Source organism: Diceros bicornis, chromosome 17, assembly GCF_020826845.1.
Source record: "Diceros bicornis minor isolate mBicDic1 chromosome 17, mDicBic1.mat.cur, whole genome shotgun sequence".
Taxonomy (NCBI): Eukaryota; Metazoa; Chordata; class Mammalia; order Perissodactyla; family Rhinocerotidae; genus Diceros; species Diceros bicornis.
The window spans coordinates 20,395,661-20,423,021 of NC_080756.1; the positions used below are offsets into that span (position 1 = coordinate 20,395,661).

The 27,361-nt window shown below is 51.8% G+C and overlaps 2 protein-coding genes across 3 annotated transcripts; both read right to left on the minus strand.

Moving 5' to 3' along the window:
* Window positions 1-1,437: 1,437 nt before the first annotated feature.
* PRPH (peripherin) lies at window positions 1,438-4,983 on the minus strand. 2 transcript variants are annotated; one of them, XM_058558335.1, is made up of 9 exons: window positions 4,388-4,983; window positions 3,925-3,985; window positions 3,642-3,737; window positions 3,098-3,265; window positions 2,871-2,996; window positions 2,571-2,791; window positions 2,415-2,464; window positions 2,096-2,175; window positions 1,438-1,838 (listed from the first exon to the last, which is right to left on the minus strand). In XM_058558335.1, exons 1-9 carry the CDS (start codon window positions 4,927-4,929, stop codon window positions 1,773-1,775), a joined length of 1,410 nt encoding a protein of 469 aa, XP_058414318.1. In that variant the 5' UTR covers window positions 4,930-4,983; the 3' UTR covers window positions 1,438-1,772. The 2 variants fall into 2 exon arrangements, with proteins under 2 accessions (XP_058414318.1, XP_058414317.1); XM_058558334.1 differs by having other exon boundaries at window positions 1,438-1,841.
* Window positions 4,984-18,516: 13,533 nt separating this feature from the next.
* On the minus strand, window positions 18,517-25,230 carry LOC131416124 (tubulin alpha-1C chain). Its single transcript, XM_058558337.1, has 4 exons — window positions 25,129-25,230; window positions 22,215-22,437; window positions 21,925-22,073; window positions 18,517-19,602 (listed from the first exon to the last, which is right to left on the minus strand). The coding sequence occupies exons 1-4, from the start codon at window positions 25,129-25,131 to the stop codon at window positions 18,628-18,630; spliced, it is 1,350 nt and encodes a 449-aa protein (XP_058414320.1). The 5' UTR covers window positions 25,132-25,230; the 3' UTR covers window positions 18,517-18,627.
* Window positions 25,231-27,361: the final 2,131 nt, after the last annotated feature.

Sequence of the window (27,361 nt, forward strand, 5' to 3'; positions counted from 1 at the left end):
TCCTGATTAAAACTTAAGTTTCTTTCCCTTTTCTTTTTTTTTTTTGTGAGGAAGATCAGCCCTGAGCTAACATCTATTGCCAATCCTCCTCCCTTCCCCCCCCCAAAGCCCCAGTAGATAGTTGTATGTCATAGTTGCACATCCTTCTAGTTGCTGTATGTGGGACGCAGCCTCAGCATGGCCGGAGAAGCCGTGCGTCGGTGCGCGCCCGGGATCCGAACCCGGGCCGCCAGTAGCGGAGCACGCGCACTTAACCGCTAAGCCACGGGGCCGGCCCTCTTTCCCTTTTCTTTAGGATAAATTCCAAATGCCTTAATATGGTATATAAGGCCCTCTATGACCCGGCCCTCATTTCATCTTTCCAACCTCAACACCGTTCTTTCTATCCTTCATTCCAGTATCATAGAACTTTCACTTTCCAAACTCACTCTCTTACCTCCTGCCTGATATATCCACCTAGAAAGCCCTCCTCCTCTCCCTACTCACCTGACTCCTGCTCATTCTTCAGTGCTCAGTGTGATGGCGCCTCATTTGAGAAGCCATCCCTACCATCCAAGGCTGGTTAGGGGCTCCTCTTCATGTTCCCACCCCACCGTCTCCTTATCCTGGTCATAGCGCTCATCACAAGGTAGAATTTTCTGCAGATTTGTCTATCTCCCCGCCCCAGACTGTGAGACCCTTGAGAGCAGGGCCTCTGGCTTACTTCCTGCATCTAGCACTGTAATTGAGTGAAGAAGATCATTTTAAATTCAGAAGTAGATTTGGACTCGAAGGCAAGGGTAGGGTGGAGTGGAGTTGAGGGATGACATAGAAGTAGACATTTTCAAGCAGGGAGAGGAGTGGTGGTGGCAGAATCTGAGCTGCTGGCTAAGAGCATTGAATAGGTTTAGGCAGGTGGCAGGGCAAGGCCAGGAGCAAGAGACCATTGAGGCAGATAATGTTATCCAGGCAAGAGATGATGGTGGCCGAACTAGGATGGTGGCAGTGGGGATGGAGAGAACTAGACAGACTTGAAAGAGTTAAGAAGTAGAATTAACAGAATTGGAGGGGATGTGAAGAAAAGAAAGAGAGTAAGATGCAGTAAGTTCTAATTTGGGCAACAGAGGTCCTAGTGGCGCCTCCTTCTAGGGTGGGGAATCCAGAAGGAAGAACATGATCACTGATGGAGAAGGAAATGAGGAGCTCTATTTTGGACATGTTGAGTTTGAGGGGCCTTTAGGACACCAAGCAGGCAGCGGGACATTCAGGGCTGCAGATGGGGAAAAGAAGTTGAAGGAATGAACACAGGTAGGAAAAAAACCAGAAGAGTAGATAGGAGTCATAGATACCAAGACAGTGGGAGCCAGAAAAGAAATGACTTGAGACAAGGGGAAAATCCTGCTGAGCCTCCGCGCCACAGGTCCCCCACTTCCCCAGACACAAACGCAGTGGACAGGGTTCTCCTGACAGCAGTTTTATTTGATTCAAAAGTGAAATTCAGACCCTGGCCCACTCACGATCATGGGGTCACGTCAAGAGTAGACTAGTCCTAGGGATCAGTGGCCTCTTACCAGGACGAGAAAAGGGGAACATATGAGTCATGTCTATGTGTCAGGGCAGGGAGAGGCCCAGCTATAGCTGCTGGGTAGGGCTTGGCCACGGGCCAGGGAAGGGGTGACTGGTGCCATCCCCAAGACACATGCAGAGGGAGAGGAGACTAATTCAGGACTGGTGTTAGGGTTAGGGCTTAGAGTAGGCCTGGGGCAGGGTCAGGGAGCTCTGGGCCAACGGGTTCAGTAGCTGTGGGTAGAAGACTTGTCCAGCTCACTGCGCTGCTCCTTCTGGGACTCTGTCACCACCTGCTGGGGGCAAGGCATGTGAGGGGCACAAACCATTCAGCACCACCCTCTGTCCAGCTCCTTTGGGACATGGTGTCCTCCTCCCTGGCATAACCAGCTGAGGCTCCAGTCTATCCATCCTCCTTCTCTATCTCCCTCTCTCCCTCCCACACCAAGAACCACTAACCCACAATACCCTAAGATCAGCTGCAGCCAGGCTGGGCCTCAGAAACAACATAGGAAACGATGGGGTCCAGGGTTCAAGTGACCCATCTCACCTCCCCATTCTGGGTCTCAATGGTCTTGATCAGAACCATCTTCCGGCTGTGGCTGTCCTGGGGAGGCTCCACCTCAGGCACTGGAAAAAGCAGGATGAGGGGCGGAAGAGAGGAGCCTTGGGGTTTCCCTCTTTTTAAGCCCTCACTCTGTCTGGGAGGGGAGGGGAAGGGAGGGCATGAGGAGCGGGGATGAGTGTAGACCAGGACTCAGTAGTCCTCGAAGAGAATCGATCTCTGAGCTGAGTCACAGCAAGAGTCTGGTCAGGGCAGAAGTGGACAAGAGGCCCAACAGGTTGGAAGCCAGGCATAGGAGACTCACCAGTCGTTTTTATACTTAAGGATGCAAAGGAATGGACTGGCACGGAGATCCTGCAAGCGAAGCAAGTGGTCAGCGACTCGGCCCAGGCCCCTCGCCTTCCCTCTATACCCCATCCCGACCACGCCCTACCCACCCTCCAGCAGCCCCGCCCCTTACCGGCTCTCCTCGCCCTCCAGCAGCTTCCGGTAGGTGGCGATCTCGATGTCCAGGGCCATCTTGACGTTGAGGAGCTCCTGGTACTCGCGCAGGTGCCGCGCCATCTCCTCCTTTAGCTGCCGCAGCTCCTCCTCGAGGCGCGCGGCGCCCGCCTGGTACCCGCCCGCCTCCAGGGCAAACTGCTCCTCCAGCTCCCGCAGCTGTCTGAGCAGCGCCTCGTTCTGGGGGGAAGAGGGGGTCAGTGGGGGAACAGCCTTCATCGTCCAGCCCCCGGGCCCGGGCGCGCAGCCTGGTACTCACGGTGCCGCGCAGCCCGTCCACCTCGCACGTCAGGCTCTGGATCTGGCGTCGGGACTCGTTCATCTCCTGCTTGGCCTGGCGCAGGGCCTCGTGGTTTCGGTTGGCGGCGTCGGACAGGTCCGCGTACTGCGGAGTAGGGAGCAACCCGGCTGTGAGAGGACTGGATGCGCCCTTCTCGCAGCGCCCCACCCTCCCGGGCCCCCCAAAACCCTTCTGGGCTCTCGCACCTTGGACTTGTACCACTCCTCTGCCTCCTGCAGGTTCTTCGCTGCGATGCTCTCGTACTGCGCTCGGATGTCCCTCAGCGCCGCCGTCAGCTCGGGCTTCACGGTCGCCTCCACCTCGACCTGCTGCACCTGCTGGCTCTCCACGCTCACCTGCAGGTCTCGCAGCTCCTGCCGCCCGGGGCAACAAGACGTCGAGTTCCCGGCGCGGATCCCACGTGGGCCGCGCAGTTCGCGCACAGAAAAGAGAAGAAACACTTGAATGAACAGAAGGGGGCGCCAGGGAGTGCACGCACGTAGGACTGCGCCCCGCCAGCGCTGAGCCAGCCGCCAGATTACGCTGCTCGCCACCAGGTGGCGCAGGGGTGGGAGTCAAACCACCTGTAGAGGGGGGTTGAGGGGCTGCGTCTCCGCAGCGAATCTCACTTCTCGTCCTCAGGGCGATTCCTCCGCTCCACCCGCCGGTCTCCTCCAGAGCTTGTCTCCTTAGCTCCAAAGAGACCACCCCCAACTTCCGAAGCCTTGCCTGACATGCGGGTCCACCCACCTCCTCGTGCAGCTTCTTGAGGAACTCGATCTCATCCATCAGAGACTCAATCTTGCGCTCTAGCTCCAGGCGGGACAGGGTGGCGTCGTCCACGTCCTTCACGGGGTGGCAGTGGGGATTCAAGAGCAGGAAGGCGCTGCTCAGGCCGAGGAAGGGCCAGGCCCTCTCTGTTGGCCCCTGGAGGCATCTGGTCGCCTCCTGCGCCCACAGATGCCACCCTGGATCCGCAGGCGAGAGGGGGGCGGGGGGGCGGGGCGGAGCACGACGGGGGGCCCGGGCTCACCTTGCGGAAGAGCACCAGATTGTGCTCCGCGTCCTCCCGCTTGCGCGTCTCCTCCTCCAACCTGGAAGGAAGAGTGAGCAGAGGCTGAGCTGGGGGTCGCCGCTTAGCTCTCAGAGTGCGCCCTCAGGCTCTGGTTAGAGGCTGCTGCTGCCCAGGACTTTGAGGAGGGGTCTTCAGGCTGCCTGACGGAATTGCCCCCGTTTTCTCTCTAACGGGGGAGGAGCTGAGATGGGCCCCTTTATATACAGGGGAGACATAGGAACTCCCCCTCCCTCACTTCCCCAGAGACTCAGCAAAGTGGTAGAGGGAGGGCGGGGGCTTGGAGCCCGCGGGCGAGGATGCTGCCTGCACCCGCCAGGGTTGGCAAGGGGAGCCACTCCCTCAGGCGGCTGGTGGGGAGGGGAGGAGAGGGAGAAGCAGCCGCCTCGACGGCCGCCGCCCAGCCCGGGCCCTGGCCCCTGACCTCTGCTTGAGCGCCGCCAGGTCCTCCGCCAGCCCGTCGCGCTCCACCTGCACCCGGTCGCGCTCGCGGCCCAGCAGCTCTAGCTCCCTGCGCAGCTCGCGCAGCTCCTGCTGGCACAGCTGGTCGGCGCGCGCCGGCTCCTGGCCCCGGACCTGGGTCAGCTCCCCGCGCAAGGCCGCGTTCTGCTGCTCCAGGAAGCGCACCTTCTCAATGAAGTTGGCGAAGCGGTCGTTGAGCTCCTGCAGCTCCTGCTTCTCGTTGCTGCGCGTGGCCAGGAACTCCTGGTTGAGGGCCTCGGCCATGGAGAAGTCGAGGCGCTCCGAGGGCAGGCGCAGGAGGGTGCCCGCGCCCGCCCTGGGACCGCGGAAGCTGCCCAAGCGCACGGAGGAGCCGGGGGATGCGGAGCCCAGCAGGCGGCTGCTCGAGAAGCGGGAGCTGGACGAGTAGGAGAAGGCCCCAGGGGACAGTGAGGGCGGTGGCCCGAAGGTGCGGCGGTATGAGGTGGAACTGACGCCGGCCCGGAGGCCCGACGGGTGGCTCATGGCGGCCGAGGATGGGCAGTTGGCGGAGGATGGCAGAGCTGGTCCGGGAGCTGGGAAGGAGCCGCAGACCGCTGCGAGGCGGCTTTATAGCTAGCCCTGCGGGCTCGGGGGGGCACGGGCAGCTCCTCCCACTGGCCTGATGCGGGGCTATGTGGGGAGGGGGACGCCCCACCCCTGCGGAGCAGCAGGAGCGCCGCACCCTCCCTCCCTGGTTGCTGGCGCCCTGCCTACTTGATTCCCCCTGTTGCTGGCTGGGAAGAAAGCAGGGATGGCGACCACAGGCGGGCAGGTGTTGGGGGTCAGCGCCTTCCAGCAAAGCGTCCAGAGCTGAGCCTAGGGTGCAAGGGCCTGAGAGGAGCTGGGGTCCCTGCCTAAGAGAGCTGGTAAAAATTGGGGGGTAGGAGGACTGGAGGTTAAAGGGCAGGCTTCTGGCACATAAGTAGGAAGGAGGTGGCCCAGATGGATGGAGAGGTGGCCTGCTTTAGGCCCCAGAGCCTGTGCCTCCACTTGTCGCTGAAGGCTAGGCTCTGCTTTCACCTGCTGTCAGCTGCCCCCTCCCTCACCACGCCCAGGGAGAAATGGGGGCCAGGAGGGCAGAGGCAGCTGAGGGGGTGGGGAAGGGCTGATCTCTGTAATCCCCAGGGCCCTGTGGAGGGCTGCTGCCTGGCGCCAGCTCTGCGCTAATGGACTGGCCATTTCCCCTCCCCCTCCCCTGGACATTTGGCCAGGGGGTTGCCTGCTGATGTCTCCGCCTTAAAGACACAGCTCCCAAACCTGGGCCTTCCCCAGGCGCCAACAGGGTGGGCACATCAGAGGGGTGTGAGGGTGCCTAGGCCCAGCTCTGGGTCCCACCTGGGAGAGTCTGTGCCCTGCCGGCGGCTGAGCTGAGTGAGCCGGTTATATGCTGTCTGGCTTTACTGGATTCTCCCTTCCCCCAACCAACTGCTGCTCAGTCATGGGCCTTACGGGAACCAGGGTGATTCCTGAGGTAGGCAGAGGAGGGGGCTGAGGGGTGGCAGCTGCTGCCAAGGCTGAGAGATGGACGGGCTGGCAGGAACCGGTTTCCCGTATTGAAGAGTTGCAGGTACCCAGGGAAGGGAGGGGCTGGATGGGGAAGAGATGGGGAAAGAGAAGGTGTCCATCCCCAACGGTCCAGGGACTGAAAGAGGAGAGAGAAGGCCACAGAACAGATCCACAAGCCTGTGCACACAGATGCATATGTACACTTATGTGCACACACATCACACACACACACACACAACCACACATCCCTTCCTACCCTCCCCCACCCGGGAGTTAGCAGAAGTCTAATGTCTGGCCTTTGCATGTCAAACGGCTTCCAGAACGCAGGCACAGGCTGCCCAGGTGTGGACAGAGGCAGCTCGGATGGTGTGCAGGAGCCGGGGTGCTGCAGCCTGTTGGGTTTGCCAGACGCCGGGGGGCTGCTGCCGCCGGGGACTCCAGGCCCTCCAGTAGGGACAGGTCCGCTTCGGATTGGCCCTGAGGACAAGAGCTGGGTGACTGGGGAGGCAGATTTGGGACTCTGGGCTGGATCTCTGGCTGAGGGGGTGAGGAGGGCGGCTCCCTGGCAGGCCAGCTCCTCGGCATTGCAGGGCAGAGGAGCGCCCCTGCTTTCTGTGTCCTCTGGGATGGGCCAACGCCCGCCCGCTTGCATCCCTACCGCCTTCGTCTCCTCTCCAGGCCCCTCCTTTCTTCCGGGCCATTAGTCTCTCCCTGCACAGCTGCCAGGTCCTTCTACTTGGTGGGTCTGGTTTGGTTGCCAGGGGAATGGGAAGAGGGAGGACGGGAGAGAGGGATGGATAAGCCAGGGCCTGTCCCCCCTAACTCCTGGGAGTGGGGCAGGGCAGGGTCCTGCCTAGGCTGGGGGTGGGGGGCTTGGCAAGTATAAAAGAGGGCTGGGGAATCCTTGCTGCTTTCTGCCGCAGCCCTGGGCTCTGAGCCCTAGCTGCCGTTGGCCTGGAGCCCAATCCACCCCAGCCTAGGCCCCGCCCTTGCCTGCTGTCCTCCAGGAGCAAACTGGGAGTCTGAACTGGTACTGCACACAGAGAGGCAGGCAAGGCCTGGGGAGGACCAGCTCAGGCCCTGTCTTTATAGGAAGCTGCTGGTAGACCCGGGGCCTTTGAGAGTAGAGGCCTCTGGGCTGGGCCCGGGGAGTTCCAGGTGGGGTTCCCATCCCCTCCTCTGCTTAAGCTACCAGCTTACCACCCAGATGCCTCAGAGGGCACAGGATGGAGGCCTCCTCAGCAGGGCTCTGGGAGCTGTGGAGGAGTCAGGCAGGGGCCTGGGGAGGGGAACCAGGCCTGCTGGCAAGGCAGAGGAGACTCCTCCCCGTTACTCAGAAAGAGCCAGGCCTGGGAGATCTGGGGGCCAGACAAAGGGAAGGAAAGGGTCACTGTAAAGAGTCAAGGCTCTGGCATCCAGCTGCCAAGCTCCCTGTCTGACTCCAAAACTCTCTATTGTATGAATTTAGGCTCATTACTCTGTCTTTCCTTGTCCTTCAGTAAAATGGGTATAATTATAGCTTCTGCCTCATAGTGTTAGGAAGATTAAATGGATAAATGTGTAAAATACTCAGGACACACATAATAAAGGCTGAAAATGTAAGATAATTTTATTATTATCACTACTACTTCTATTATTATTAATTTTTTGAGTGATATTGTCAGCTCTGAGTGCAGTGAGGATCCAGACTTCTTCTGGATTCTCCCCACTAGTGGCTGAGAGCAGTGCCGGACCCAGGGTGGAAGGAGCCAAGTACTTTCCCGCTGATGGAGGGAGGGGAAGCTAGCCTCATCCTTTCTCTGTCCTGGGCAAATAGTGTATCGATCAAGAGTGGACTCTGGACGGACTGCTGTGTTCCATCACGGCCCCTCAGCTTTAATTAGCTGCGTGCTCTGGGTTTGGCTGAGTGATTTAACCTCTATTCACCCCATTTTCTTGATCCATAAATGGGGTGATAATAATAGTATCATAGAGTTGGAGGATAAATGAGTTATAGGGTGTGAAGCCCTTCGTGCGTGGCACATAGTACGTCCATGTAACTATTAGCCAGTGTTATTTGTGCCCCTGCTGCTCTGCCGCCCTGCTGCTCTGCCGGCCTTGGTGAAGGCTCGGAGAGAAATGACAATTGGACACATTCAGAGGTTTGCAAGGCAAGTGAGCAATGAAGTTTAGGTTACTGACAAGGGTGCTACCGAATGATGGGCCACAAACTCCAAGCTGGTTGAGGAGGCGGGTGTCAGCAAGAGAGAGAGGGAGATTGGCAGAGTAAAGAGGTCCAGAGCTGGACTCTTGATAAGATTCTCAGGCATTTCTAAGAGAGTGGGCATGTGAGGCTAAGGTGGAATGGAGGAAAAGGTCATAGGAGAAGAGATCAGGCTGCCAGTCTGGGCACTTACTAGCTGTGTGACTCTGGGCAAATTACTTGAACTCTCTGAGCTTCAGTTTCTTAGTCTGTAAAATAGGGATGATGACACCTCCTCCCAGGGATGTTGTGAGATTTAATAATAATACTATTTAGTAATAGTACTATTACTATTCCCATTTTACAGTTGAATAAACTGAGGCACATAGAGGTTAAGCAACTTGCCCGATGTCCCACAGCTAGTAAACCAGTAATATGTTTATATGTCTGACTCCCCCCTCCCTGACAATATGATCTTTGAGAGCAGTGGTCAGGTCTCTTTTGCCTTTGTGTCTGTGGTGTCTAGCACAGGACCCAGGTCAAACAAATGTTAGTTAAACTGAAGGCAACCCTGAGGCAGCTGGAAAAAAATCTTTCCTGAGGTTGTCAGTCTGGAAAATATAGAGATGTATTGCTGCCACCTTCTGGCCAGAAGCTGGAATGACATGACTGCACTCTGCGTCTAAAACTCAAGGCTCGGGAAACGTTGGATTTGGGGAATGCTTCAAAATTATTTATTATGACCCCCTTTTTACAGATGAGGAGAATTATCCCAGGGTGTGTAAAATAGAATAGCAGCATTAGTCCTAGGAGTTCATAGCCCTGATTCCATTCTTCCTTGGACTGTAGGAGCCTCCTCTGCCCCCCCAGAAGCCAAAAGCCAGGGAAGGAGGGCAAAATCTGTCCTCAACACCCCCACCCTCACCCACAACTATGTCTACAGTCTCCAGTCCTGCCATCACCATAAAATCGCATCTCCATCTGCCTGACCCGTCCAACCAGCTCCCCCTCAACTGGAGAACAGGAGAGTAGCTTACGGCCACAGAATGCTAAGTGAACCGTCCTTCTCATGGTGTGACCTGGGGACCTGACTCAGAGTCACTTGGGGGCCTGTTAAAAAGCAGATTCCAGTGCTCCACTCAGATCTTCTGAATCTCTAGAATCTGCATTTTACAAACTTCCTAGATGATTTTTAATGCACATGAAAATTTGAGTATACCTAGATTAAGTTTTTTTCTTTAAATTGTCCATCTTTTCCCCCATTTTATTTTGAAAGATTTTCAAACCCAGAGAAAAGTTGAAAGAATGCTCCTATGAACACCAATACACCCTTCTCCCGGATTTACCGATTCTCAATATTTTGCCACAATTCCATTGAAAGTCAGTTTCAGACATCATGATATTTCACCCCTAAATACTTCAGCCTGCACCTCTGAAGAACAAGGACATTTTCCTACATAACCACAGTACTATTAACCCACTCAAGAAATTTCACATTGATACGACAACATTATCTCACATACAGTCCATATTTAAATTCCCCCAACTGTCCCAATAATGCCCTTCATCACTACTTCTCCCTAATCCAGGATTCAAAGATCAAGAATTACATTTGGTTGTCGCCTGGCAGAGGGAGGAGCCAGAGCACAGGGGTAAGGCTGGGGTGAGTTTGGCCTCTGAGGAATTGGAGAGAGGTGGGCGAGGCTGGAGCGAGGTGGGGCAGGGAGGAGAAAGGGAAAGGTGAGTTTAGAGGAGTGGAAAGAGTCAGAGCACGTGGGGCTTTGTAAATCAGAGTAGAATTGATGACTTATTTTCAATGCAATGAAAGGCCATTGGAGGGTTTTAAGCAGGGGAAAGACTTGATCTGATTTATGACTTTAAAAGGTCAATCTGAAGACGGTTTCAGAATTGGGACATTCTATAAGACAATGATTCCTAGACTCTTTAAGAAGTCAACACCATTTTTTTTTTTAAATGTGTGTATTAGTTTCCTAGGGATGTTATAAGAAATTATGACAAACATGGTGGCTTAAGACAATAGAAACTATTCTCTCACAGTTCTGGAGGCTGAAGTCCGAAATCACGAAGTTGGCAGGGCTCTACTCCCAAAGGCTAGGAGAGGCTCCTACCTTGCCTCTTCCAGCTTCTGGTGGTGTTACTTGGCTTGTGGCTGTGTAACTCCAATTTTGCCTCTGCCTTCACATGGCCTTCTCCCCCTCTGTGACTGTCTTCTCCTTCTTATAAAGACACTTGCTATTGGATTTGGGGACCCAGGTAATCCAGGATGATCTCAAGATCCTTGACTACATCTTGCAAACAGTCATTTTCCAAATAAGGTCACATTCAGAGGTTCCACCATCAACCCACTACAGTGGGGGATTGTTCTAGACAAGAAAGAGACTAAGAGATGTAACAACTAAATGCAATGTGCAAACCTAGATTGGATCCTGGATTTGAAGGAAAAAAAGGCTCCTGGAGAGAGTTGTGTATGATATGCTATGGAATGATTATTCCTGTTTTGGGGTGTGAAGATGGGAATGTGGCTGTGTAAGAGAATGTTCTTGTTCTTAGGAGGTGCCTGCAGGAGCATTTCGGGGTGAAGTGTCATGATGTCCACAACCCCTTTCTAGCGGGTCAATCCCATTGTCTCTGATGTCCTGGTATAAGGCGGTGGCTCTGGCTACGGGGTGAGTGAGACCAAGAAGAAGAGTTGCAGAATTAGTCACACCACTTATCAGAATAGAACCTGGGCTCATCCTGGTCTCCACTTGATCCTGCAGGTCTCTTATAAGCGACTGTGCCTGGTGAGAGTGTCTCCCCACTGCCTCTAGGTGTCCCACAGTTGGAGAGACCGTGGAGCCAGAACTTCCCTCTCCCTCAGCCTGTGGTCTCCACATGGAGTTGGCCTTGCCCATCAAACACGAGTGCATGGGGTCTCCGGAACCAGCCTCATTCCCTGGCAGCTCCCTCACAGGCTCAATGCCTTTCAGAAGCAGAGTTTAGGGGCTGGTCCTGTGGCTTAGCGGTTAAGTGCATGCGCTCTGCTACTGGCGGCCCAGGTTCGGATCCTGGGCGCGCACTGATGCACCGCTTGTCCAGCCATGCTGAGGCGGCGTCCCAAATACAGCAACTAGAAGGATGTGCAACTATGAAATACAACTATCTACTGGGGCTTTGGGGAGAAAAGGGAAAAAAAGGAGGAGGATTGGCAATAGATGTTAGCTCAGGGCCGGTCTTCCTCAGCAAAAAAAGAGGAGGATCAGCATGGATGTTAACTCAGGGCTGATCTTCCTCACACACACACACAAAAAAGAAGCAAAGTTTACTATTGGTTGGTCATTCATTGATCAGTAGGTCCCTGCCAGGTGGGGAGGCAGGGCCATCCCATGTGAAAGGATGAGGGAGGTCAGAGCAGGTTTCCCCCTGGGCCGGCCAGTAATGAGACCTGTAGTCTTGAGCACATCTCCCACTCTGGTCCAAGGACACAGTCGGTAAGAACATTCTGTGACAAGCTGGTTCTAAGGCCTTGAGGGATGGCTGGGTTTTGGATGGTCTAAACTCCAGGTGTGATGGAGAACAATGAAGGCTTGGTGGGGATAGCCTGACTAGGGCTGAAGAGATTTGTGGGGAAGCTGTGGGAGCCCTAAGTAGGTGGGTCTGGTTTATGGAGAGTGGGAAAGCCAGGCAGAGGGTTTACACTCAAGAAATCGCATGTTGCAAAGAAAGAGCACCTAACCACAAACAGAGAAACCTGGTCCCAGGCCTGGGCGAGTCACTGGGCTTTGCTCTCTTCATTGGTAAAACGAAGGGGTTGGATGAAACGATCTCTGACATTCCTTCCAGGCATATAGATTGTTGAGTAGGAGACTGGGTAATAACAGAAGCATTTATTAAAGATCATGCTGGGTCTCAGATCACTGCCCCACAGGAGCTGTAAGCTCTTCCTTCACAAGGTGATGCCCCAAGATCCTCCAGGGGGGAATGAGCAGCAGTCCGTATGCAGAGAGGGGCAGGGGAGGGGGGGTAACCTGTCTTGGGATGGTGCCGGAGCTGGAACACACACGTGGTCTCATCCCCAGTTGAAGGGTCCATTTTCAGAGCAGACCACGGTCAGGGAGTCCATGGAGGGCAGTGGTTTCCTCCCCTACCCCCAACTCTGTTTACTGGGGTTGCCCAAAAGAAGGTGCAGACTTTATGCTAGTCCACTTGGCAGACTCCCTCCTTCCACACACCTTCTATGTGCCCCTCAGCCTAGAACCCCAGAAACTTAGAGCAGGTGGGAAACTCTGGGATCACCCAGGCCCCTTAACTCCCATTTTCCTGATGAAATTCTGAGACGAGATGGCAGGTAGTCCTGACAATTCCATGGGCTGTGAATCCATCCGGCCCTGGCTCATGGTCCCTGCGAGAGGAGCCCTGGTTGCCCCTCCCAACCAAGGCAGGGGCTTGAGCACATTGCATGCACCTGAGATGAGGCAGGACGCGGCTCCTGCAGATCAGGCCAGCCGCCAGGAGGCTCTTTTCTGCAATCATGACACTGCCATCCATCTCACCCCACCTCCTGCAGGAGAGGCCAGTAACAGCTGAACAGACAGGTTCAGAGTCCAAAGCCCTACAAACTGTCCCGTGCCCTCTGCCTGCAGGCCTCGCAGGCACTCATCTGACGCCTGGGCCCTCTGGCCCTGAGCTTCCAGATTCCGGAGCCTGTGGACCTCCCAGCCAGGGAGGGCCAATTGTCAGCATCTGTTACATGTTCTCTCCCTCTCCAGGTGAATGCTCTATGCAGCACCTGGCTGGAGGGAAGGGCGCTGATGGAGAAAATGGAGGTGGGGAAGAGGGGAAGATGCGTGGGAGAGAGAGGAGGGAGAAATGGAAGTGGAGGGAGGAGCGATGAGGGGTGGGTAGAGAGGGGGGAAGGGAGGAAGATTAGAGGAAACCGCGTGGGCCAGAAAAGGAGAACAAGCCTCTCAGGGACCCAAGGGCCCCCACACAGGGAACAACCAGTTGAGTGACCCCTATTCACACCCTGGAGCCCCTAGAATCTGCTCTGGCCCTTGTCCCAAGAATCCCCTGGCACCAACCCCTTGTCTCCAAGGGCAGCTCAAAGCTCCTTAGGCTCTAGAAGATTTGAGGCTGCCCTGGGGTCAGGCTCCTTCTGGCCGGGCTTCTCGGGCTTCTCGGGAGGAGGTGACTTCCGGAGTGGGTCTGCTTGCTCGTCCATACCTCCACAGATCAGACCAGGCTTCATCACAGTTACATGTAAAAGGGAAGAAGGTACATTCTTCAGGCCTCTGTGTGCTTTCAATTTATGGTTTAAGTCGGCCAAGTCTCCTGGAAAGACTGAAAGGAGAAAGCAGGTCACTCTGGTTGGCCTGGAACTGCAGACAGAGGAAGGGCAAAAACCGGGGAGAGGAAGCGGGGAATGGAGTCTCTCTCCCAGGGCAGTGTTTGCGCTGGAAAGGAAGTGATACAATTTTTAAAACGTCTTAATTTTTTTATTATCAATTATTTTACTAAAAGTTTCCATGAACTATTGCATAAGGGTTTTATATCAGTTAGAATGCTTTTGGCAGGAAGCAAGAGAAGACCCCCTAACAATAAGGGGATTTATAATCTCACACAATGAAAAACCCAGAGGCAGAGAAGTTTCAGGGCTGGTTAATTCAAAGGCACAACATCCTAGCGAGGACCCAGGCTCTCTGCATCTTTCTGCTCTGTCACGCTCAGAGTGTCAGCTTTTGTCCTCATGCTTGTCCCTTCGTGGCCATAACATGGCTGCGGCAACTTCGAGTATCATGTGCTCACAAAATAATGCCAAAGGTTGCAAGAGAGGAAACCCTTTCCCTGTGTTCCTTTTTAAGAACACGGAAATTTTTCCAAGAACATCTCCCCCCCCCACCCCCACCAGCAGACATGACCTCACCTCTCATTTCCATAATTGCATCACATGCTGTTTCCTTAACCAATCCCTGCGAGAGAACTGGAATTACCTGGATCAATGTAGACTAAGACTCACCCTGGGGGTGGAGAGGCCCAGCCTCCCACCGCCCAACCCCTGAGCACAACTGGGCTGTGCTGGCAGGTAGAACAACCAGCGGCGAGGGCTTGGGGTGGAGATGCAATAGTGGCTGCCACATGTCACAGCCTCTTCTGACGTGTGGCATATACTGCCATGAGTTAGGGTTTTGCCTATGTGATCTGTCTCTACAGCCCAAGGGGGACAAAAAAGCTAAATATATTCTGTATAGTACCCAACACAGTGACTTGCACCAAATAGGTTCTCCAAAAATAATGAATGAATTAAACTTAAAAACTGAAATGGCTGTTATAATAGTATAATTGGACATGATTGCCTTTGCCCAGGGCATTTCAGTATTGGTTTACTGTCAGGCGAGACATCTCCTGTGAGCCAACTGAGAGATTTGATAAGAACAGAGTGTGGGGAGGGGGTGAAGGGTGATAGAAGTGAGATGGTATTTATGTCCCTCCCCTCCCCCAATGAATTAAACTAATTGGTGAATGTAGACAAAACTCTTGTGTAATTAGAAAAGCTTTCTATTCTGTTCTTATTTTAAAAAGAGAGAAAGTCTTCTCGTGGTAAGATAAGTGTTTAAAAGCATTTTCTGGGGCCAGCCCGGTGGCGTAGCAGTTAAGTGCACACACTCTGCTTCGGCTGCCCAGGGTTTGCAGGTTCTGATCCCAGGCGCACACCGATGCACCGCTTGTCAGGCCATGCTGGGGCAGTGTCCCATATAAAATCGAGAAAGATGGGCATGGATGTTAGCCCAGGGCCAATCTTCCTCAGCAAAAAGAGGAGGACTGGCATTGGATGTTAGCTCAGGGCTAGTCTTCCACACACAAAAAATAAATAAATAAAAGCATTTTCTGTATTACGTCTAAAGGAGATGCCTCGAGGTCTGTAAGGGTCATCACTGCTGAGTATTTCTCTCCTGCTGCAGACTCCGAGGGACCGTTAGAGAGGAAAGAACCATTTTCTCAGAACCTGCTCAGGGCTGACAAACTCAGGGACACCAGGCTCTTGGAATGAACAGGGCAGTGACAGGCTAATGAGACATCAGCAAAGGGGACTTTCTCCACGGGGCTGAAGGTGGGAACCTTCCCCAACCCCACAACCCCAACATACCAGGTCTATTTTCTCTTCACCTTCTGCTGCCCTGTGTCTCCCAGATGGCCGCCCTGGCATTGGGCTCCAGGAGCCACCTGCCTAGGTCACCTCTGCCAGCTTCACCTCGTGGCCTTGGCTGACAGGAGCTGACCATCCTGGCCCTGCGCTTAGAAGAGTGATGCTCCAGGTGTGAGCTGTCCTGTCTGCGCGGCAGCTGGTGTCTTGTGAGCAGGAGTCCAGGCGGGTGGTAGTAGCTACCCTGCAAGGCCACCATAACTCTAAGAGCTGAGAACCGCTCAGAGTTCAGGGGGATGTCTGGACAAAAAGCCCCTCAATAGGGAGGCTACAGGCTTGGACAGTGGGGACCAGCTGGCTTTGCCCCTCTGCACCAGCATGCTGCCACCTGGGCCCAGGAATGGGGCTCCTGGGAGGTGATCTGACAGTCAACGGTATCATGAGATCTCCCTTCTGTGGCTGTGGCTCCACCCAGTGCTCCACGCAGGGGCTGGCCCCTGTGGGCCTCCTGCCTGACATGGCCCAGGACGTGGCCCTTCTCCCCTAGAACACAAAGGCTGCCAGGTGGGGCAAAGATTTCCCCTAGTGCTGCTTGGAGGCTGCTTGGCAGAATGGAAGTGAGCACAGGCTTTGCAGTCAGAGTTCTGAAGTCACCAAAATTTCAGTTTGGCCACTTGCTCTGTAGCCTTAGGCTGGACACTTAATCTCTGTGCTTTGGCTTCCTCAGCTATGGAAAGGGGTACAATAGCATCACCTCACAGGGTGTTGTGAAGATCCTGAAACACCCAAGATGTGAAAACCCCCCTTCCTCCCACAACTCTACTCAGGTCTGCCACACACCTTCCAGAAGTCGGAGGCCTGAAGACAGAGGCATTTGCCAGCTGCTTCCCAAACACTTAGGATGACAGACAGGCCGTCACAGCAGCCCCTCACAGCCATTCTCTCCTCCACACCTCGGCTCACAGCGGCTCTGTCTGGACCCACCGGGCCCTCAGTGTCTGGAAGCCTCCACAGGGTGGAAGATTGCTCCTCTGGTCAGGTCAGGTGAGGGCAGCCTAAGCCCTCTGCACAGCCAGCATCTGGGGCCGCCGCCAGGCTCGGAGCCTGCAGCCTCTTAGGCTTTCTCCCTTTATCCCCATCAACCTCTGCAGCATCAGTGATGGCTGCAGTTCTGAGTCCAGATTTTCCATTTGCGCTCAAGGGCAGATCAGATGATTGTCAGCCACAAAGCAGTGACCTAGACCTTGGGGTATATCTGTTCTTGCTGCAGGCTAACTTCTATTCCCTCTCTCACCAACACAGGAGGGGAAAATCATCATTGCAAGGACAGATCCCTCCCCAGCCACTGGCACTTTGCTCTTCCAATTCCCCAGGCTCTGTTCTACTGGAATATTTTTTCTCGGCTAAACTCTTCTCTCACCTTCTTTCACCCCCACATTGTTGCGGCTGCTTAAAGTTTCCAACCATTTTTGCACATTTTGGCACATGTAGAAAGTACTTCACCTGTAAGGCTTACTGAGGCAATTGGAGGGGGCCACTCCTGGCCAGGGGTGACTGGGCCAGGGGCTTCAAGCTCTCCACATTCCACCAGGCTGTTCTGAAGGCTGAGGGATTATACCTGGGAACCCCTGAATCCCATTCTCAGGGCACCCTGCTTGGGAAACGCTGGCTCAAAGAATGGACCTCTCAGTTATCGTGGGGTGTAACGCTCAGCTGAGGCTGGATGATTTATCTGCTCCTTCTCACACGTGAGGGTCCTTTTTCCTCCAATGCTCACTCTGTGGCAATCAGCAGATCTAGGTTCCAGGTCTCCAGCTGCCCCTCCAGTGGCTGGGCTGGCCAACCTCTCCAAGGTTCACTTTCATCCCAGACCCCCATGCTCAGGCTGCAGGAGGAACCTGGCCCATCTGATAAGTAGCATTAGCTGACTTTATACTCTAGAATGGGGCTGGGCTGGGCCTTGCCCTGAAGGGGATAAGACCTTGGTTACTCTCATGATGAATGCTTGTAAGACCCTCTGAGCACAAGCTGAAGCAGCACAGGCTGGAAGTAGTGCTGTGCTGCGCTCGCAGATAGAATGTGCACGTTTTTTAGATGCTCACCTCAAGGAGTAAGGGGGCAGAGGTGAGCAGTAGATAAGGGGTGAAAACACCGGTGGGAAAAGAAAGATGGTAACTGAGCACCATGGGAATAAGGTCAGTTGTGGAGCAAAGGTGAACCCGTCTGCAGCTCTGCACCCGCCCCCATCTCCTGCTACGTTTGGCCTTCCCATCAGGCCAGCACCCAATCACCAGAACTGGTTCTTCCCTTCTGCATGAGGCCTGGCCCTTTGGCCATCTTTGTCCTTTTCCATTGCTCAGTTCAACCTTATAGGCCATCTGAGTACCAGTCAGCAAGCTCTCTAGCCACCCACATTCATGCCCCTGCTTCCCCGCCCTCACCTCAGAGCTCCCTCCTGCTCCCCCCAAGAACCACACTGCTTCCAACAGGTGCTTGGAAGAGTCCAAATAAGGAAACTCTCCCCTCTCCAATCTTTCCTACATACACATCATTCTTCAATTTTCCTTATTCCCTACTTCAAATATTTCCCATGACACACCCTTGGGTCAAGTACCAACACTGCAACGACCTGTGACTATTGTAATTTTGTCTCAGCCAGCTCCACTTTCTCCAAGCAGTAACTTCTTAAAGCACAATCTTATTTGCCATTGTAGGTTTTGGTTAAGTATGGAATAAATCAGCACAATTCCAAGCCCTATCCACGTGACTCTAATATTTTATGAAATACTGACAGCAATAGTTCTGACAGTCCGGCAGTTTGCTTGAATGTTGGCTCCACCATTTACTAGCTATGTTACCTAACCCCTTGCTACTCCACATGTGGTCACAGCAGACCCAGGGCATCAGCTGGAAGCTTGTTAAAAAATGCAGTTATCTGAATTCCCACCTCAGACCTGCAGATTTGGATCTGCATTACTATCTATAGGTGATTCAGTCGCACTGAAGTTTGAGAAGTACTGGCCCAACCTATCTGAGCCTGTTATACCTCACTTACAAAATAATTTTATTACCACTCATCAGTTGTCTGAAACAAACCACTTTGCACAGTACATAGCACACAGAAGCCACCTGAAATGTTGATCAAATGATCAGGTGGATCCTCTGCCAGCCTCCTCCACCCCCACCCAGCCTTGAATAAGTGCGGCAAGTATTTACTGTGATACAGAAGCCAGCTTGACACTTAAAATCAAAACATCACTTTTATTGACAAGTTAGGGCCACAATAGGCAGCTTCACAGAACAGAAATACGACAGTCCCAAGACAACGGAGTGTAAAATTGCAGTAGACAGATTAATACTCTTCACCCTCATCCTCTCCCTCAGCACTATCTGCTCCAACCTCCTCATAATCCTTCTCAAGGGCAGCCATGTCCTCACGGGCCTCAGAAAACTCTCCTTCCTCCATGCCCTCACCCACGTACCAGTGAACAAAGGCACGCTTGGCATACATCAGATCAAACTTGTGGTCCAGGCGAGCCCAGGCCTCAGCAACGGCTGTGGTATTGCTCAGCATGCACACAGCCCGCTGTACTTTGGCCAGATCTCCACCAGGTACCACAGTGGGAGGCTGGTAATTAATGCCAACTTTGAAGCCAGTGGGGCACCAATCCACAAACTGGATGGTACGCTTGGTCTTGATGGTGGCAATGGCAGCATTGACATCTTTGGGAACCACATCACCACGGTACAACAGGCAACAAGCCATGTATTTACCATGGCGAGGGTCACATTTCACCATCTGGTTCGCTGGCTCAAAGCAAGCATTGGTGATCTCTGCTACAGAAAGCTGTTCATGGTAGGCTTTCTCAGCAGAGATGACAGGGGCATATGTGGCCAGAGGGAAGTGGATGCGGGGATAGGGCACCAGGTTGGTCTGGAATTCTGTCAGATCAACATTCAGGGCTCCATCAAATCTGAGGGAAGCAGTGATGGAAGACACAATCTGGCTAATAAGGCGGTTAAGGTTAGTGTAGGTTGGGCGCTCAATATCGAGGTTCCTACGACAGATGTCATAGATGGCCTCATTGTCTACCATGAAGGCACAATCGGAGTGCTCCAGGGTGGTGTGGGTGGTGAGGATGGAGTTGTAGGGCTCAACTACAGCTGTGGAAACCTGGGGGGCTGGGTAAATGGAGAACTCCAGCTTGGACTTCTTGCCATAATCGACAGAGAGACGCTCCATCAGCAGGGAGGTGAACCCAGAACCAGTTCCCCCACCAAAGCTGTGGAAAACCAGGAAGCCCTGAAGACCTGTGCACTGGTCGGCCTGCAAAAGAAAAAAGTCTTCTTAATTTTAGCCTTGGTGAAAGCTGCAATGACTTCTTTGAATCCATAATTAGACTGATTGAGATTTTTAAAATCTTCTGAGCAATGTTTGCTAAGAAAGCAGTCATAAGAGCTAAGTGCTAAGCGATTCAGAGAAACTTCTCACAACCAACTCCTGGGCAGAAAAATCTGCTAAAAGACTATTTTTAAATGAACTATTTTCATTTCCACAGGAATCATGAGGTCTGGAATGGATGCAGGGCCCAAGTTTTGGTGATCGGGAGGGCAACCTCCGGTGCCCTTGCTGTGACCGCAGAACAAGGGCAACTTCTTATCAGTTGGAGAGCTACCAAGGGCAGACCTGGGACCACAAGCCCCGTACAATGGATGTCTTACAAAGATCTGGCAGCTGTCTTCCAAGCTGGAATATGACAGGATAACTAAGTTCCAACGCCCTGGTGCTGGAGTCAGGCTGGGTCTGGAGCCGGCTCTACCAGCTCCTTGCTGAGTGACTTTGACCAAATTCATTTCTCAATCTCAGTTCTCATTTATTGAACGAGAAGAGTAACCTACCTCAGGTTGTTGAGAATCAAAGGAGTACTTGGACAGTGCTTGGCAGAGTAAGCACCAGTTACCAGAAAGGTGACAGACTGTCACAGTTCCACGAGACCTTCTGTCACTGGGCTTTCCACACCTAACTGAGCTATTCTGGTTAACAAGATGCTACTCGAAGAAAGGATGATTTTGACCTTTCAAACGAAGTATTCTGATGATAACCCTCACTTTTCAAAAGTGCTCAGAGATTTGTGGACCTTCTCTACCAACCCCTCAGTTCATTGCTCCTGTGGGTCCCTACTCTGAATAAGATTAATGCACGGGGCAGACCCTAGTCTCCCAATCACATCCACTTAACCTCATGTGGACATAGTAATAACACCAAGGACAAATGCAATTGTTCTAGTAGTTAATGAACCTCACTCCAGAACTCTCAATGGCTATTACTAAGTTTATTTGTCCCTAAAGGCAGGTCCTGATTTCCAAGTCAGTGTTTGTAGCTGAAGCTTGACTTGCAAACATGGGAAGCATGAACCCAATTTTGCTGGCAAGACTATGATAAACATCTGGAAAAGTATGAAGTCATGAATGATGCAAAGCCTTCTTTTTCAGAACAGACCAGTTGTGTCTGGGTTTAATATAATTTGATTTTCCCGACAAACTCCTCTACCCAAGCCTTCATTCTTGATTTTTGGTTAATTACTTACAAGCTGCCCACATGCCTAAGGAGCCAAGAGTCATGTGATTGCCAAACTCTTAATTAGAATGATCCAAACAGAATACTTATCAACTTTACTGATGCGAGTACAGTTGCCCAAGATTTTTCTGCCACAGGGCCAGTTCATACTGCCCTGAGCTCTGCTAGAAGAGCAAGGGCGCTGCTTTTTGTGATTACTCTCAATACCTTCCAAGTTTCAGTGACTGACACTTGTTTCTGTATTAAGGGAACTCCCTTGACTCCACTTTCAATGTTGCTGGGAGTTTCCAGAGTCAGCTGTTTCTAGTCAGCATTATACTGGCTTCTTGTGCTTTGAACTTTCTCTATTAACATAAGGCACCAGTCCAGATTTTTTATGAGTTTCATCAGTTAATTACATGTCAGAGTCAGCCACCTACTCATGCAGTGCGACTAAGATGACCTAAAAAGGATGTCTCAGCTTAAAGCAGGGAAGCTGATTAATATGAACAAGAATATTAAATGATCTTAAATGTCAATAATGTTGTTAAGTCTCCCTGGTTCTCACCTTGACTCCAGGTAAACTGTCCTCACTTAGTGAGCAATTGCCCAAACCTGCCTTGTGAGACACAGCAATAGGCAACAGAGCACTTACCCCTGCCCGAAACAGTTGTCTCACAACCCAGGACCGTCTGGTTTAGAAGTCCCGTTATTTAGTGAGCAGTCTAAGGCTCATTTTAGTGTGTAAAGAATGATTCTTTTTTTTTTTTTGGTGAGGAGGTTTGGCACTCAGCTAACATCTGTTGCCCATGTTCCTCTTTTTGCTTGAGGAAGACTGTCCCTGAGCTAACATCTGTGCAATCTTCCTCTATTTTGCATGTGGGACATTGCCACAGCGTGGCATAAAGAGCAGCGTGTAAGTCTGCACCTGGGATCCAAACCCACGAACCTCGGGCTGCCGAAGCAGAGCGCGCGAACTTCACCACTACACCACCGGGCTAGCCCCTGTAAAGAATGATTCCTGTAGTTTGGTCTCTCTCAAAACTGTAAGAGAAAACTCTCACCCCACTTGAAATAAAGTACTGTGTTTACCAGCTTCCGAATTCGGTCCAAGACGAGGTCAATGATCTCCTTGCCAATGGTGTAGTGCCCACGGGCATAGTTATTGGCAGCATCTTCCTTGCCTGTGATGAGCTGCTCAGGGTGGAAGAGCTGGCGGTAGGTGCCAGTGCGAACCTCATCTGGAAAAGGAAGACAAAGCAGCCACCCATCACTAACCACCTGCACAAGCCTGCTCAACCTCAGGGCATCAGCGGAGCCCCAGGACAGACCTCCTGTCCCAGACCCCTGGGATCTCACTCAGGTTAGTGTGGTCAACTCACCAATGACTGTGGGTTCCAGGTCTACAAACACTGCCCTGGGCACATGCTTGCCAGCGCCCGTCTCACTGAAGAAGGTGTTGAAGGAGTCATCTCCTCCCCCAATGGTCTTGTCACTTGGCATCTGGCCATCGGGCTGGATGCCGTGTTCCAGGCAGTAGAGCTCCCAGCAGGCATTGCCGATCTGGACACCAGCCTGGCCAACGTGGATGGAGATGCACTCACGCTGTGGCAGGAAGGAAGGAAAATGTCAGAATGACACATCAGATGGAATGTTTAGGAATGATTCACACCTAAATGACTAATTAACCTTCAGTATAGATAATCATCTCTCTAGAGGCCACTCCTGCCCAGGGACTATTTCACAAGCAACAGTCTTTGTTGAAGACTAATTCAGAGAAAATGCTTTGGAAAACGAAAGATGTTAATGAATTACTAGGCAAGACCAGAGACCAGACCCTTGTTTTGTAGCCACATTAGATATTCAAGCTCAGGTCTCTACCATGTTAGAATGACATCAGCTGCTCTATAGCATTATATTTCCCCCAGCTCCTGGGAAATATGCCTGCTGATTCCTTCAAGGCATGCAAAATTCCCCCTTCCAGCTCTGATTCATTCTACGTGAGATTGTGTAACTACTGAGTTCATTTGAGATTGTGTAACTACTGAGTTCATTCCGGTCCCTCTTTAATCCTATTCTTTCAAAGACAAGAGCTTCTCCCTCTTCCTTTAAAACTAGCTTAAACCAGCAAACTACAGCCATATGACTCATGGAGAAAACGCCAGATAGGCAGCAGTTAGCTGTATTTTAAAAACTGTGGTCAGAGGCAGCTTTTTAAACGTGTGGAAGAATTTAACCCTAAGGAGAACATTTTTCCTTCATTACCAACACATCTTGGGGGAGGTGGTGGTAGAGACACATGAAAATAAAAGCTAATACTAATAGTTTAAGAAATTAGCAGTTTCCTAGTAAAATGTACATGTATCTTTGGCACTGTGGAAAGTCTGGTTTCAAGAATTTAATGATAATGGGAAAATGTTTTCCTTTACTTGCTGAACAAGGTCATTTATAAGTTATCAAACTCATTCCTACTTAGCAAAATGAGGCAATGAACATAGAATCTATACTCATAGACCTAAGAGGAAAACAAGAGTGTTTATTGTATTTCATCACAAGTCATATAAGCTACTTTGGAGACTGGCAGAGGGCTTTCAAAATATCATCTCCAACTATCTCCCACTACATCTTCCCTGAGTAAGAGGGTTTCAAGTTTTTTAAAGCTAATAGGAAACTAGTTAAAGAAAATTCAACACAGCTGAGATCTTAAAGGGCCTAGTTTCATAACCCGAGATAATAACACCAATTGCTCACACCTTTGACTTACAGTCCCCTCCTTCCCACCTACACTCCATGAAACAATCATGGTCTCCTGCTCACACCAGCAAACTCAGCAGTACCTGCTTCCACTCGCCTGGCTCTAGGGCTGTGGGAGAAAGGGGAGTGGTTTGTCCTAATGAACTCATGACTATTTACCATTGCATCATGTTTACCTTTAACTGGACTTTGGAAATTCCACAGCCTGAGAAAGCTGGAGAGAACCAGAGATCTAGCCATGAGAGCCCCACGCCCAAGGAGATCAAGTATCTGATGGAAGATCCTGAGTCGAAGGAAACGCTTCTTCCACTGAAGCCTTTTGATCCTAAAAACTTTTTCATTGTGCAACAGTCTAATCTGCTTTCTCCTTTAGACTGTGGCCCCTCGGCAGAAGAAGTAAGACATAGGTGATAAGAGTCACCTAGTCTAGCTTTAACTGGATAAGCAGCCACTGTCTTGTGTAAAACTCTATTAATCTAACCAGTATTTGCCTAAATAGGTCTGCTGCTGCTCTCCTGTCCTTAAACAGTCCCACTACTTTCTGAATCACACTTTAACAGTATCTTTTTAGCCTTGCTTGAAAACCACTCAAGTAAGTTGTTACAGTCGACACAATTTTGATAACTGTGGTGGTCTCTGAAAAGGGTAACTGGTCGACTCTTCACTGTATTCTTTTTTTTAAGATACTATTTTGAAACATTTGATACACAAACACCAGCTTAAAAACATGGCTTATTTTAGGTAGACCTCCAACAGACGTTCTCTAAAATAGTTGTTTCCAATACCTCTTGTAGCTATATAGAAAATACTCAAGTTGTGTATAATTTCATGTTTAAAACGTACTAGTTTACTCTGGTTTTATAAGAAAATATCCTTTTATGGATTTGTTTTTAAAGACCTGACAAGTAGAAAGCTTCAGCTGTAAACACCCCCCTAAATTAACACTAGAAATGCAGGATTAGAAAACGTGACAGTTAATAATTCCCTTCAAAGGAGGAGCCCGCCTGCATCTTCCAGGTGGACTGGTGCAACTGAAAGCTCTCCCCAGAGCCCGGCCACAGGTGACTCAGCAGCGAGTCACAGGGCGCTAGAGGGGGGCGCCAGAAGTGTTCGCACCTTCGGTGCGGGAGGGCACGAGGTGCTCCAGGAGTCCAGGGCGTAAGGCAGAGGGAAGGTGAGGTCATTTGGGGAAATGGAGGGTAGGGATTGATTTTTAGTTTCCACAAGTCCTTGGGGACCAATGTGAAGACTCCCTGGCCTTCCTTGAGCAGTGGAGGGCCCTGAGGCGATGCCCTCTCACTAGGATCAGGGGGCTTTCCACTTTCCACCGAGAGCAGTGCCTACCTAGGCCGTGTCTTCGAGCCCGAAGAGGGGTCTGCCCGGTGACCTCGGCTTTCCCAGCCTGGCCACCAGAAGCCAGTTTGCCTGGAGGAGTCCCGGACGCGGCCCCACGTGCCACCTGGGTCCTGCTGCACTTTCGGACTGCGCACTCCCCCCTGCCCCTCAAGCCACCGCCCGGGGACCCCGCAGCCCCCAACTCACCATGACTAAGACTTGTACGGCTCCGAAGGGGCTGGAGGAAGCGAGGAGATGGCGACAAGGCTCTCCCACTAAAAGACTACCAAGGAGTCCAGGGGAGAAGTAGTAAGAGGCTGAGCGTCCCGAGGGACCTTATATACCCCTTCCCGGCCACGTGTCCGGAGGGCGGGCACCGGCCCCGCCCGGGACTCCCCGGCACCGCCTCCAGGCTGCGCGGCCCGGGGCCGGACGCCTGGCCTCACCAGGCCGGCGGGGAGAGGTGGAGCGCGCGGCGCTGATTGGTGGGTTCAAAAGTTCAAACCAAACTCCTCGGAAGGAGCGAAGGAAGGGGAGGAGACGTCCTGGGGCCGGAGAATGGGCGGGTCGGGTGGGAAAGAGGGTGGAGACGGCGACCGGACGGAGGAGGAAGGCGGAGCGTCTGCACTGCCCGCGGTGGTTGCGGGGGCGTCAGGTGGGCAAAGCCTGAGCGGGAACCGGCGCCAGGTAGAGGGGGCCGCTCCCGCCGCACGCCCCGCCACCGGGCCCTCGAGGGGCACCCGCGGGGCTCCAGCCTGTCCCCGCCGCCCAGCTCCCTACAAGGCCCGGCCTGCGAGTCGCCCGGCCGCATCCGCCTCGCCTCGCAGCTGCCGGATTTCCGAGAGAGAAGCCTGGTTCCCCACTCCACGTCTTAATTACCACGAACCGGCCTGAGTCCTTATTCTCACCTTTTAGGTTGCTTTTCTTTATTTGTTTTCCTACCTCCTTGTAAATGAACCTTTTGGTACCTAACAACAATCTCCTTCCAGTTGGTGCAAAAGCAGTTTTTTTCCAGGTCATTATAATAATACTTCTATTTTTTGATTGCTTACTGTGCAGAGTAGTTGGTTTTTCACACTATATTAATCACATTTCATCCATGCGACAAACCCTGTGAGTTATCCCCATTTTACAGACGAGGAAACCAGGGCTTGGAGGAGTTACACTTGTTGAAGGTCACACAGCTGGGGTGGTGGAGCTGCCCCTAACCCTCCCGACCAGGACCACCTACTGTCTCATGCTCAATACACCGCTCCAACCATCCCTGCAACGGTTTAGTTCTCAGAAACATCCTTTATTTCAGTTGTTTTTCCTTCTCTGCAACTTCATCATGTTATCTTAGCTCTTAAATTCCCCAACCATCTCTGGGTGATAGAGTTTATAGAAATATTCAGAGAACAAAAGTGACTGCTATACAGAATAGAAGTTACAGGGCGTTTTCCTGAAGTAGGAAAAGGCAAAATGAAAACAAAAATGGGTTTGGGATGTAGAATTGGCAGAACTCAAGATACACTCCAAGTCACACACATACAAAATGGATGCTGTGGAAATATGTGCAGAGATTCCTTTTCAAATTACAATACCTAGTTCCTTCATTCATCAAATGCCTATGGAGAACCTATTGTTTGGCAGGATATTCTAAAATTTGGAATAACTAGCATCTTAGTCTGTTGCTAAATATTTTAGTCTTAATTAGTAGAGCTTTCCAACTTTTTTATTCATTCCACAGATATATTGAGCACAATTTCTAGGTGCTTGGGAATAGTCTGTATATGAACAAAACTGACATTTCTGCCTCATGGAGCATATGTTCTAGAGGTGGAGAGGGAAGAAAGACAAACAATGAACATAATAAATAAGTAAATTATATAATTTACTATAGAAAAACATAAAGCAAAGTGGAATGAGAGTGCTGGGGGCTGGGGGGGAGTTGCAATATAAACAAGATGGTCAGGGTTAGCCTTAATGATAAGTGAGATTTGAACAAAGACTTGAAGTTCGTGAGGAGTTAGCCAAGTGGCTACCTGGGAGAAGAGTGGTCCCAGAACAGCGGGCAGCTAGAGCAAAGGCCCCCAGGCAAGAGTGAGCCTTTAGTGTTCCTGGAAGGAAGGGCAGGGAGGACAGCTTGGTAGGAGAGGAGGTTGGACAGGAAATGGGAGCCAGATCTTATAGCTTCTTGTAAACCACTGCAAGTCCTGTGGCCTTTACTCTGACATGGGGAGGCAGTGTAGGGTTCAAAACATGGAAGTGACATGACCTGATTACCTTTTTTTAAAGATCATTCTGGTGGTTGTGTTGAGAATAAATTATAGGAGGGCACAAGTAGAAGCAGGCAGACATTTTAAAATAACTTACTGCAGTAATCCTTTTGAGAGATGATGAAGACTCAGACCAGAGTGGTAGCAGAAGTGTCAAAAAGCAGTTAGAGTTAGCTACATTC